This window comes from Rana temporaria, chromosome 5 (assembly GCF_905171775.1).
Source record: "Rana temporaria chromosome 5, aRanTem1.1, whole genome shotgun sequence".
In the NCBI taxonomy this organism is placed as follows: Eukaryota; Metazoa; Chordata; class Amphibia; order Anura; family Ranidae; genus Rana; species Rana temporaria.
Window position 1 is genome coordinate 13,879,925 of NC_053493.1, and position 14,139 is coordinate 13,894,063.

Genomic DNA, 14,139 nt, shown 5'->3' on the forward strand with positions numbered 1-14,139 from the left:
GTGAAAAGGGGGCAAGCGGACATCTTCTTACACCCACCGGAGTTTTGCATTTCACGGTCATTTTTAACACAAAACGGAGCACATATGCTTAAATACTGTGTTTGGAAATCCGATTGACTGTTTAGGTGGCGGCGACGGAACGTCACTTCCGTTACCAATTGTGACGGTTCACCTAATCTGACGGAACACTGGCTTCCAGACTGGTGGACCATACCTATGCTGGTTGGTGTGCCTGCATATATCACTACCAGGGGGAGTCACCTATGATAAGGTGACAACACAGGAGCACAATTGAGAGACAAGAAAGAAGCGTTGTCACCCTACAGCAGGCTCTTCTCCAGTCATTTCCTTTCTACAGGCACTCCAGTGTCAGCTGCATTGCTCTCTAGACCATGCCTGTGCAATGTGTGTTGTTGTGCCTTCTTAAAATCACCACTAGGGGGTCACCTGTGATAAGGAGACAACACAGGAGCACAAATAAGAGACAGGAAGTAAGCGTTGTCACCCTACAACAGGATCTCCTCCAGCCACTTCCTGTCTACAGGCACCCCAGTGTCGGCTGCATTGCTCTGGACCGTGCCTGTGCAATGTGTGTTGGTGTGCCTGCTTGTAGTCACCACCAGGGGGTCGTCTGAGACAAGGTGACAACGCAGGGGCACAATTGAGAGACAGACAATGTGTTGTCACCTTCCAACAGGTCCTCCTCCAGCCACTTCCTGTCTACAGGCACTCCAGTGTCGGCTGCATCGCTCTGGACCGGCTTCCTGGCTGGTGGGCCATGCCTGTGCTGGTTGGTGTGCCTGCTTATAGTCACTACCAGGAGTCACCTGTGATAAGGAGACAACACAGGAGCACAATTAAGAGACAGGAAGGAAGCGTTGTCACCCTACAGCAGGATCTCCTCCAGCCACTTCCTGTCTACAAGCACTCCAGTGTCAGCTGCCTTGCTCTGGACCGTGCCTGTGCAATGTGTATTGGCGTGCCTGCTTGTAGTCACCACCAGGGGGTCACCTGAGACAAGGTGACAACGCAGGAGCACAATTAACAGACGGACAATGTGTTGTCACCCTACAACAAGATCTCCTCCAGTCACTTCCTGTCTACAAGCACTCCCGTTTCGGCTGCATTGCTCTGGACCGGATTCCTGACAACAATGAACCGTGCCTGTGCAATGTGTATTGGTGTGCTTGCTTGTAGTCACCACCAGGGGTCACCTGAGACGAGGTGACAACGCAGGAGCACAATTGAGGGACAGGGACAAAGCGTTGTCACCTTACAACAGGAAGTATCTAAACAGGAATCTTCGTGACAGGACCAACTGGTATGATTCCTTTGAAAGCGGTAGATTTTTTTTTAATTATAACTTTTAATATCACAATTAGAACTAATGTCAGGAATATTCACCTACGGTATTTTCCAACGGCCCCTCACCGTCCCCTTCTCCACGTCCAATTCCGGGAGCCGGCCTTGTTCGGCCATCTTTGATGTGGGAAGAGGTCGCTCCCAGGCATACGTAAATGGAGCTGCGCATGCACATTTTGCCTAGGACTGTGAAAAGACACCTAGGAGTATTTTATTGCAGGACAGACGTGGCATTTTTCTTCTGCAATAAAGAACCCGCCTACTCGCATTTTTTTTACCACATAACCCCCGAACCATATTGCTGGTCAAAGACCAGGCCACTTTTTACGATTCGGCGCTGCGTCGCTTTAACTGACAATTGCGCGGTCGTGCGATGTGGCTCCCAAACAAAATTGGCGTCCTTTTTTCCCCACAAATAGAGCTTTCTTTTGGTGGTATTTGATCACCTCTGCGGTTTTTAGTTTTTGCGCTTTAAACAAAAATAGAGCGACAATTTTGAAAAAAAAAGAATATTTTTTACTTTTAACCATAATAAATATCCCCCAAAAATATATAAAAAAACTTTTTTTTTCCTCAGTTTAGGCCGATACATATTCTTCTACCTATTTTTCGTTAAAAAAAAAAAACGCAATAAGCATTTATCGATTGGTTTGCGCAAAAGTTATAGCGTTTACAAAATACGGGACAGTTTTATGGCATTTTTATTATTATTTTTTTTTGCTAGTAATAGCAGCGATCAACGATTTTTTTTCCGGTACTGCGACATTATGGCGGACACTTCAGACACTTTTGACACATTTTTGGGACCATTGGCATTTTTATAGCGATCAGTGCTATAAAAATGCATTGATTAATATAAAAATGCCACTGTCAGGGAAGGGGTTAACACTAGGGGGCGGGGAAGGGGTTAAGTATGTTCCCTGGGTGTGTTCTAACTGAAGGGGGGGGTGGACTCACTAGGGGAAATGACTGATCGCTGTTCATACATTGTATGTACTGACAGTCAGGCATTTCCCCCCTGACAGGACCAGGAGCTGTGTGTTTAACAAACGATCGCGGGTGCCCGATGGTGATCGCGACCGCCGGGCACGCGCGCGGGAGTCAGGAGCGAGCGGGGGGCGTGCCCCTAGTGGCCGCTTCGAGAGCCGACGTAGAGCTACGGGCTCTCGCGCAGGAGAGCCGACCTGCTGCCGTAGAACGGGCCGGACCGTTTGGCATGTAGTTAACCTCTTGCGGACCGCCCCATGCACACATACGGTGACAGGGCGGCCGCTCTGTGCTGGATCACATACATGTACGTGATCCAGCATCTCCGGGTAGGGGGCATTCGCACACCTGTGCTGTGGTTCGGTACAGCACAAGACGGTCAACAGGTCCCGGTCAATGATTTATGGCTGGGACCTGCTGATCGGCTTAGTGAATCACAGTAAAGAGCTCTGTGTTTACTAACAACACAGGGCTCCGTACACCGAGCTGAGATGTGGCTGCTTTTTTTATTTTTATTCCTCCTTGCAAAGCAAAAATCAGCCACACCGATTAGTAAAAGCAGCACACGTTACACATTGTTAGGGGTTAACCACTAGGGGGCGAGAAAGGGGTTAAGTGTGTCCTAGGGTGTGATTCTAACTGTGGGGGGGATGGGCTATGAGTGACACGACATTGATCACTGCTCCGGATGACAGGGAGCAGTAGATCAGTGTCCTGTCACAAGGCAGAACAGGGAAATGCCTTGTTTACATACAAGGCAGAACAGGGAAATGCCTTGTTCACATAGACATCAACACGATCGCAGGACACCGGCGGACATCTAGTTCGCGGATCCGGTCGCGGTGGGAAATTCAAAGCGACCTACGGGTAGGTTGCTTTGCCCAGCCATTTTGCCAACGTACATACGCGTGAAGCTCTCAGCAAGTGGTTAAGATGCAGCCAAACCAGAGTTGTATGAAGTGGTGGAATTATAGTTTTACCTCTGGATTAAATAACCTTTTAATGCTCTGAGTCTGCTGGCCTTGCATGCCATTGTTGATTCTGTGATCTACTAGGACTCCCGGATCCCTTTCTGGGACTGACATCTACTAGGAATTCCAGATCCTTGTTCTCCCCTCTCCATCCTGCAGGTGGCAGGACAAACCCGGCATTAAATACACAACCCTGGTAATATATTGTGTTTTTTTTTTTTTTATCGATTAATTTCGAATAATTATAAAAGAAGACTGTAATATCCACAATCTCCCCCACTGAAACAGACATCCCCCCCCACTGTAAAATCAGCTATCTCCCGCACTGTAATGGACATCTCCCCCACAGTAATGGACATCTCCCCCACTGTAATGGACATCTCCCCCACTGTAATGGACATCTCCCGCACTGTAAAATAATTTTTTGGTGGTGGAGTGGATCTTGGGTGGGAGTTCCCACATTTTTTTCCCCAAAACTTGACCCCTGGAAGAAACCCTAGTTCAGAAAGACTGGTTGCTCCTTGCTCTAGTAACCTTGGGAGGAACCCTAATTGAGAAAGGCTGGTGTATGAGATTGGTTGCTCCTTGCTCTAGTAACCTCAAGAACAACTCTAGTTGAGGAATTTGGTTGCTCCTTGCTCTAGTAATCTTAGGAGGAACCCTAGTTGAAAAGAAAAAGAATGGTGTATGAGATAGGTTGATCCTTGTTCTGGTAACCTCAGAAGAAACCCTAGTTCAGAAAGACTGGTGAATGAGACTGGTTGCTCCTTGTTCTAGTAACCTTGGGAGGAACCCTAATTGAGAAAGACTGGTGTATGAACTTGGTTGCTCCTTGCTCTAGTAACCCCAGGAACAACTCGAGTTAAGAAAGACTGGTGTATGAGATTGGTTGGTCCTTGCCAGGGCTCAAGTCCTGCAGGAACGGAGTTCCTGCACTTTTTTCACAGCAGGAACTCCGTTCCCTTTGCAGGACTAGAGCAGCCGAGCCAATCCTTCACTAAGCGGCGATGCCCAGCTCGAGTCACTGTCAGGGGCAGGCGAACCTTAGTAATCCTTTATGTTACTGGCCGCTTCCTGTATATGGATTCATCGGGTAGTGTGCGGGTATTCCGTCACTTCCTCGATGCCGCAATGTCTCCTGGGAGCTTTTGTCATTGTTCCCAGGAGACATTGCGGAGGTCTGCCGCGAGTTATCACGGGATTAAGAAAAAACTTGCGGTTTAGTAAGTATGCATATGAGCGTATAATTTTTTTTTTTTTTGGTGGGGGAGTGAATCTTGGGTGGGAGTTCCCACACTTTTTTCCCCAGGACTTGACCCCTGGTCCTTGCTCTAGTAACCTCAGGAGGAACCTTAGTTAAGAAAGACTGGTGTATGAGATCGGTTGTCCTTGCTCTAGTAACCTCAGAAGAAACCCTAATTCAGAAAGACTGGTGAATGAGATTGGTTGTTCCTTGCTCTAGTAACCTCAGGAGGAACCTTAGTTGAGAAAGAATGGTATATGAGATTGGTTGCTCCTTGTTCTGGTAACCTCAGAAGAAACCCTATTTCAGAAAGACTGGTGAATGAGACTGGTTGCTCCTTGTTCTAGTAACCTTGGGAGGAACCCTAGTTCAGAAAATCTGGTGTATGAGATTGGTTGCTCCTTGTCCTAGTAACCCTGGGAGGAACCCTAATTGAGAAAGGCTGGCGTACGAGATTGGTTGCTCCTTGCTCTTGTAACCTCAAAAGAAACCCTAGTTCGGAAAGACTGGTTGATCCTTGTTCTAGTAACCTTGGGAGGAACCCTAATTGAGAAAGGCTGGCATATTAGATTGGTTGTTCCTTGCTCTAGTAACCTCAGGAGGAACCTTAGTTGAGAAAGAATGGTATATGAGATTGGTTGCTCCTTGTTCTAGTAACCTCAGAAGGAACCCTAGTTCAGAAAATATGGTGTAAGAGATTGGTTGCTCCTTGGCCTAGTAACCTTGGGAGGAACCCTAATTGAGAAAGGCTGGCGTATGAGCTTGGTCGCTCCTTGCTCTAGTAACCTCAGGAACAACTCGAGTTGAGCAAGCTGGTGTATGAGATCGGTTACTCCTTGTTCTAGTAACCTCAGGAGAAACCTTAGTTGAGAAAGAATATATGTATATGAGATTGGTGGTTCCTTGTCCTAGTAACCTTGGGAGGAACCCCAATTGAGAAAGGCTGGTGTATGAGATTGGTTGCTCCTTGCTCTAGTAACGTCAGGAGGATCCCTAGGGCCAGATTCAGGTAGAATTCCGGCGGCGTAACGTATTGCATTTACGTTACACCGCCGCAAGTTTTACGGGCAAGTGCTTGATTCACAAAGCACTTGCCTGTAAACTTGCGGCGGCATATCGTAAATCCGTCCGGCGCAAGCCCGCCTAATTCAAATGGGGCGTGTATCATTTAAAATTAGGCGCGTTCCCGCGCCGAACGTACTGCGCATGCTCTGTTTTGAAATTTCCCACCGTGCTTTGCGCGAAATGACGCACCAACGTAATTTTTTGAACGTCGACGCGAGTTACGTCCTTTCCTATTCAAAAAAAAAATTAAAAATTCGACGTGGGGACGACGCCCATACTTTAACGTGGCAAGTCTAAAGATAGGCCAAGAAATTGTAGCTTTAACTATACACCGGGAAAAGCCGACTAGCGACGACGTAAGAGAATGCGACGGCCGCGCGTACCTTTGCGAATCGCCGTAAACAGCTAATTAGCATACCCGACACAGAAAACGACGCAAACTCCACCCAGCGGGCGCCGAAGTATTACACCTACGAGCCGAAGGCGTGCAAAGCCGTACGCCTGTCGGATCGAAGCCAGAAGCCGTCGTATCTTGGTTTGAGGATTCAAACTAAAGATACGACGCGGCAAATTTGAAAGTACGCCGGAGTATCAGTAGATACGCCGGCGTATTTCTTCTGTGAATCTGGCCCTTAGTTCAGAAAGGCTGTGTAAGAGATTGGTGGACTCATGAAACTGGTTAATGCATTGGCTGGCCCACTCTGAGGCTCCGTACACACGACCGGATCTGTCCGCTGGGATTTATCCGCGGATCAGTTCCAGCAGACAAATCCGGTCGTGTGTACGGCCTAGCGGACATTTTTCGGCGGACATTTGTCCAGCCGACCGGTTTTCAAGCGGATGAAAATTTCTTAGCATGCTAAGAAATCTATCCGCTGGAAACCTCTCCGTCAGACGTGTTTGGTCGTCTGTACAGACTCACCGGACACGTCCGCCATCCCTCGCATGCGTCGTACTGATTCGACGCATGCGTGGAAGCTTTGAACTTCCAGGGCCGCCCACGTCGGCGCGGCCACGCCCCGCGTATTGTTTAAGCGCGGATTTCTGTCTGATGGTGTGCACAACCATCAGACAGAAATCTCCGGGCAGACATGTCCGCTGAAAACGGTCCGGCGGACCGTTTTCAGCGGATTATCCACCGTGTGTACGGGGCCTGAATGTGGGTTGTGCTGCTTTATTTATTGAGCTTGTAAGACTTGGACTAAATAAATGAAATAATGCAGTTCCCACATATAAGGGGCAATAAGTGTAATAATAGATAACGAGATAGAAGGCACAACAATGTTTGTAGTCTATGAAAAAATACAATACTATTTAACACTCTTTCGATCAGTGAGATCTCTTAACGTTCAGTAATGTAGTCTCTTCATGGAGTATTTTCAGGCTCTGGCCACCAATCCGGTGTGGAGGCGTTCACATTGACTGGCTCCCGACCCTCTAGTTTTATCTGAAGTTCTACTCCAAGGTGTTCCAGCCTCAAAAGGGCAAGACCCAAGTCACCTATCCCGGCTCTGTATTTACCGGCTGCTTTCCCCGAGAGCGTGACGATCTCCGACTCCTCGCACTCGGCCGGTATTGGTGACGAGAGGCGCACAGGCACCAGCCGCTTGCGGATAACTCCGGTGTGGTGAGTCCGGGCCGTTAGCTCCTGGCCCAAGTAACATCCTTTGGAAAAACTAATTCCATTCAAGTAAACCAAGTTAGATTCCAGCGGTAGAGCCACCCCTGGAGGAAGGTCCTTCACCCCCTCTGGAACACCTAGAAAAGGAAACACAAGGCTGGTAATGTTTATATTACTCACAGTCACACAAGTATTGACGTTCCCTCAAGAAGCTCGAAGGAGGACATGTACATTGGTCTAAACTAGGGTTGTCCCGATACTAGTATCGGTATCGGGACTATCGGTATCGTACTCCCGCAAATACCCCCGATACCGAAATAGAATACTTCCCCCCACCGCCGCCGTATCCCGCCGCACCCCCGCTGCCGCCGACTGGTTAATACACGCGGGGAACATTACAGCTTTCATTTGAATAGCTGTAATGATTCGCGCCGCGTATAGACACTCCCCCTTGCTCGGGTGAACTGTCCAATCCCGAGCAAGGGGGAGTGTCTATACGCAGCGCGAATCATTACAGCTATTCAAAGCTGTAATGTTCCCCGCGCGTATTAACCAGTCGGCGGCAGGTAAGGGGGACATGGCTGGATATGGGGGGGGAGACATGGCTGCATATGGGGGGGGGAGACATGGCTGCATATGGGGGGGGGAGACATGGCTGCATATGGGGGGGGGGGGAGACATGGCTGCATATGGGGGGGGGGGGAGACATGGCTGCATATGGGGGGGGGAGACATGGCTGCATATGGGGGGGGGAGACATGGCTGCATATGGGGGGGGGGGAGACATGGCTGCATATGGGGGGGGGGGGGGGGGGAGACATGGCTGCATATGGGGGGGGGGGGAGACATGGCTGCATATGGGGGGGGGGAGACATGGCTGCATATGGGGGGGGGGGGGGAGACCATGGCTGCATATGGGGGGGGGGGGGAGACATGGCTGCATATGGGGGGGGGGACATGGCTGCATATGGGGGGGGGGGACATGGCTGCATATGGGGGGGGGGGACATGGCTGCATTTGGGGACACATTTAAAAAAAAGTATCGGTATTCGGTATCGGCGAGTACATGAAAAAAAAGTATCGGTACTTGTACTCAGTCCTAAAAAAGTGGTATCGGGACAACCCTAGTCTAAACAACAACTTTTTTTTATCTTTTGTAATGGAGCCGATTCGATGTTAAAATACGGCCCTGTAACAATAATTTAACATACAACCCAGTATCAATTTTGTCTCTCGTTTCTGAAGATGGTAGGACTTCCAAAAAGCTAGAATGGTGTGTTGTCTAAGCCTAGCCTGCTGACCACCAATACACTACGGTGGTGGGAGTGTCATGGTCTGGGGCTACATGAGTGCTGCCGGCACTGGGGAGCTACAGATCATTGAGGGAACCATGAATGCCAACATGTACTGTGACCTACTGAAGCAGAGCATGATCCCCTCCCTTCAGAGACTGGGCCGCAGGGCAGTATTCTAACAAGATAACGACCCCAAACACACCTCCAAGATGACCGCTGCCTTGCTAAAGAAGCTGAGGGTAAAGGTGATGGACTGGCCAAGCAGGTCTCCAGACCTAAACCCTATTGAACATCTGTGGGGCTCCTCAAACAGGAGGTGGAGGAGCGCAAGGTCTCCAACATCCACCAGCTCTGTGATGTCATCATGGAGGAGGGGAAGAGGACTCTAGGGGCAACCTGTGAAGCTCTGGTGACCTCCATGCCCAAGAGGGTTAAGGCAGTGCTGAAAAATAATGGCGGCCACACAAAATATTGACACTTTGGGCCCAGTTTGGACATTTTCACTTAGGGGTGTACTCACTTTTGTTGTCAGCCGTTTAGATATTAAAGGGGTTGTAAAGGATTTTTTTTTCCCTAAATAGCTTCCTTTACCTTAGTGCCGTCCTCCTTCACTTACCTCATCCTTCCATTTTACTTTTAAAATGTCCTTATTTCTTCTGAGAAATCCTCACTTCCTGTTCTTCTGTCTGTAACTCCACACCGTAATGCGAGGCTTTCTCCCTGGTGTGGAGTGTCGTGCTCGCCCCCTCCCTTGGACTACAGGAGAGTCAGGACGCTCTCTACGTTGCAGATAGAGAAAGGAGCTGTGCGTTAGTGGCTCTCCTGTAGTCCAAGGGAGGGTGAGAGCACGACACTCCACACCAGGGAGAAAGCCTTGCATTACTGTGTGGAGTTACAGAAAGAACAGGAAGTGAGGATTTCTCAGAAGAAATAAGGACATTTAAAAGAAAAATGGAAGGATGAGGTAAGTGAAGGAGGACTGCACTAAGGGAAAGGAAGATATTAGGGGAAAGAAAGAAAAAAAAAAAAAAAAAAAAAAGACCTTTACAACCCCTTTAACCACTTGAGCCCCGGACCTTTAGGCAGCTAAAGGACCCGGCCAGGTTTTGCGATTCGGCACTGCGTCGCTTTAACTGACAATTGCGCGGTCGTGCGACGTGGCTCCCAAACAAAATTAGCGTCCTTTTTTTCCCCACAAATAGAGCTTTCTTTTGGTGGTATTTGATCACCTCTGCGGTTTTTATTTTTTGCACTATAAACAAAAATAGAGCGATAATTTTGAAAAATGCAATATTTTTTACTTTTTTCTATAATAAATATCCCCCAAAAATATAAAAAAAAATAAAAAATTCCTCAGTTTAGTCCGATACGTATTCTTCTACTTATTTTCGGTAAAAAAAAAAAAAAAAAATCGCAATAAGCGTTTATCGATTGGTTTGCGCACAATTTATAGCGTTTACAAAATAGGGGATAGTTTTATTGCATTTTTATAAAAACATTTTTTTTTTTTACTACTAATGGCGGCTATCAGCGATTTTTTTTCGTGACTGCGACATTATGGCGGACACTTCGGACAATTTTGACACATTTTTGGGACCATTGTCATTTTCACAGCAAAAAAATGCTATAAAAATGCACCTATTACTGTGAAAATGACAATTGCAGTTTGGGAGTTAACCACTAGGGGGCGCTGAAGGGGGTTAAGTATGACCTCATATGTTTTTCTAACTGTAGGGGGATGTGGCTGTAGGTGTGACGTCATTGATTGTGTGTTCCCTTTTATAGGGAATCGCAATCAATGCGGGCGACACAGTGAAGAACGGGGAAGGTGTGTTTACACACAGCTCTCCCCGTTCTTCAGCACCGGGGACCGATCGCGGGACTCCAGCGGCGATCGGGTCGGCGAGTCCCGCGGTACCGGAGCTTCGGACCGGGTCGCGGGCGCACCAACAGAGGACGTACCCGTACGTGCCTGTGCCCAGCCGTGCCATTCTGCCGACGTAAATGTGCAGGAGGCGGTCCTTAAGCGGTTAATGGCTGTGTGTTCAGTTATTTTGAGGGGACAGCAAATTTACACTGTTACAACCGGTTCACACTGGGGAAATAGAACCGTTCCAATAGGAGCAACGCAAGTCGCTCCGACTTAGAAAAAGGTTCTTGCACGACTTCGGGGGGGGGGGGGGGGGGGGGGGCGGCTCGGGGCGACCTGCATTGACTTCTATACAGAGGTCATTTTGCAAGTCACCTCTGAAGTCGTCTTCAGGACGCCTTGCCGAGTCGCCCCCGAAGTCGTGCCGCCCCAGTGTGAACCGGCTCTTATACAAGCTGTACACTCACTACACAACATTGTAGCAAAGTGTAATTTCTTCAGTGTTGTCACATGAAAAGAAAATATTTACAAAAAAAAAATGGGAGGGGTGTACTTACTTTTGTGAGTTACTGGGCCAGATTCACAGAATAAGTACGCCGGAGTATCCGCTGATACTCCGGCGTACTTTCAAATTTGCCGCGTCGTATCTTTATATGTAATTCATAAACAAGATACGACGGCATTTGGCTAAGATCCGACAGGCTTACGCCTTTGTATCTTAGGATGCAATACTTCGGCGGCCGCTGGGTGGAGTTTGCGTCGTTTTCCAGCGTCGGGTATGCCAATTAGCTTTTACCGCGATCCACGAAGGTACGCGCGTTCGTTACGTCGTCGCTAGTCGTCTTTTCGCGTCGCAAAGTTACGGCTGCTATTTAGGTGGTGTAACAATAGACAGCCAATGTTAAAGTATGGCCGTCGTTCCCGCGTCGAATTTCAATTTTTTTTATTTTTTTGCGTAAGTCGTCCGGGAATACGAAAGTACGTTACGCACGTCGCCGTTCAAAACATTACGTCGGGGCGACGTCATTTCGCGCAAAGCACGGCGGGAAATTTCAAAACAGAGCATGCGCAGTACGTTCGGCGCGGGAACGCGCCCAATTTAAATGGTCCCCGCCCCATTTGAAATAGGCGGGTAGGCGCCGGACGGCTTTACGATACACCGCCGCAAGTTTACACGCAAGTGCTTTGTGAATCAAGCACTTACGATGAAAACTTGCGGCGGGGTAACGTAAAGGGGATACAATACGCCAAAGTGCAAGTACGTGAATCTGGCCCACTGTGTCTATCTATCTATCTGCTACTGTGTACAGACAAAACTGATCTTTCAGTTTAACCACTTCCCGCCCGGCCTATGGCCGATTTACGTCCGGGAAGTGGTTGTGAAATCCTGACAGGACGTCCATGGACGTCCTGCAGGATTTCATGCCGTGGGGGAGCGCAGCGCGGCGATCGGTGATGCGGGGTGTCAGTCTGACACCCTGCATCTCCGATCTCGGTAAAGAGCCTCCGGCGGAGACTCTTTACCACGTGATCAGCCGTGTCCAACCACGGCTGATCACGATGTAAACAGGAAGAGCCATTGATGGCTCTTCCTCACTCGCGTCTGACAAACGCGAGTAGAGGAGAGCCGATCGGCGGCTCTCCTGACAGGGGGGGTTCGCGCTGATTGTTTATTAGCGCAGCCCCCCCTCGGATCGCCACACTGGACCACCAGGGAAGCCCACCCTGGACCACCAGGGAAGCGGGCAAAAAAAAAAAAAAGCATGAAAAAAAATAAAATAAAAAAAAAAAAAGATGCCAATCAGTGCCCACAAATGGGCACTGACTGGCAACATGGGTAGATCAGTGCTGCCCCACAATGTCCATCAGTGCCACCCCAAGTGTCCATCAGTGCCACCCCACAGTGTCCATCAGTGCCACCCCACAGTGTCCATCAGTGCCACCCCACAGTGTCCATCAGTGCCACCCCACAGTGTCCATCAGTGCCACCCATAAGTGCCGCCCATGAGTGCCCAGTGCCGCCCATGTGTGCCCATCAGTGCCGCCTATGTGTGGCCATCAGTGCCGCCTATGTGTGCCCATCAGTGCCGCATACCAGCGCCGCCAATCAGTGCCACCTCATCTGTGCCCGTCATTACTACCTCATCGATGTCCATCAGTGCCATCTCATCGGTGCCCATCAGTGCCGCCATATCAGTGCCCGTAATTGAAAGAGAAAACGTACTTAATTTTTTTGTAAATAACAGGAAAAAAATAAAACTTTTTTTTTTTTAAATTTTCAGTTTTTTTAGTTGTTGCAAAAAAAAAAACAAAAAAAAAACAAAAAAAAAAAAATCGCAGAGGAGATCAAATACCACCAAAAGAAATCTCTATTTGTGGGGAAAAAAGGACGCCAATTTTGTTTGGGAGCCACGTCGCACGACCGCGCTGAAAATTGGCTTGGGCGGGAAGGTGCGTAAGTGCCCGGTATGGAAGTGGTTAAAGTGGGGGGGGGGGGGGGAAATATCTCTGGAATCTCTAAGATAAACTCTCCCGGCCACAAAGCTCCACAAAAGCAGCTGCAGACCATATTTTATCCAATAAACAAATACAATGAAGATCTGGCAGGGGGAGCGACACGTGCAATGAGCGGAGGTGGCAGTGGGGGTGGGGGTTTGTTGGTGTGGGGGTGGGGGGGGGGGCATAAACAAGAACTTCAGCACAACGAATTTTCTGCAAGAGTCTCTAAAGATTTAAGAAAAGGAAATCTGACTCATCCAGCCGCTCTCCACCCAAAATGGGACTTGGGGTTTCCAGTGGGATTGGCCAATGTAGAGGTCATACCAGGCTTCCCACACCATTGGAATCCTATGAGTGAGGACGTGGACAGCCATTTTTTTATTTTTTATTTGCTTTTCTGTATAGCATTATACATTGTGGGCCAGATTCACGTACTTGCGCTTTGGCGTAATGTATCCCCTTTACCTTACTCCGCCGCAAGTTTTCATCGTAAGCGCTTGATTCACAAAGCACTTGCGTGTAAACTTGCGGCGGCGTAGCGTAAAGCCGTCCGGCGCAAGCCCGCCTAAGTCAAATGGGGCGGGGACCATTTAAAATTAGGCGCGTTCCCGCGCCGAGCGTACTGCGCATGCTTCGTTTTGAAATTTCCCCGCCGTGCTTCGCGCGAAATGACGTCGCCCCGACGTAATGTTTTGAACGGCGACGTGCGTGACGTACTTTCGTATTCCCGGACGACTTACGCAAAAAAATAAAAAAAAAAATGAAATTCGACGCGGGAACGACGGCCATACTTTAACATGGGCTGTCTATTGTTACACCACCTCAATAGCAGCCGTAACTTTGCGACGCGAAAAGCCGACTAGCGACGACGTAACGAACGCGCGTACCTTCGTGGATCGCCGTAAACAGCCAATTAGCATACCCGACAGGTACGCCCATTTGCCTGCCCGTGCCATTGTGTCGACGTATATCGTCATGCGCCGGTCGGCAAGCGGTTAAACATTATGATTTGTTCAGTGTTTACCATTGTGACCAATCACAGCTAGTCACATGGTACAACTAGGCTGCGATTGGCTTGGTCTGTGCCATGTAATCACTTTGACCAATCACAGAGATCAACACAATAATACACAACGAACAGCATGAATCAAAGCCATTCATGGTGTACAAATGTCATGTGATCTGCTGTGATTGGTCACAGCGATCACATGGTACTGGCTGCGGCCT

General features: G+C 48.8%; 1 protein-coding gene across 1 annotated transcript in view; it reads right to left on the reverse strand.

The window, feature by feature from the left end:
• Positions 1-6,786: 6,786 nt before the first annotated feature.
• Positions 6,787-14,139, reverse strand: part of IBA57 (iron-sulfur cluster assembly factor IBA57) — a 14,124-nt gene continuing 6,771 nt past the window's right edge. Inside the window, exon 3 of the mRNA XM_040352194.1 lies at positions 6,787-7,386. Coding sequence (XP_040208128.1) covers positions 6,995-7,386 — 392 coding nt within the window. The 3' untranslated portion in view covers positions 6,787-6,994. The remainder of the gene's footprint in view (positions 7,387-14,139) is intronic.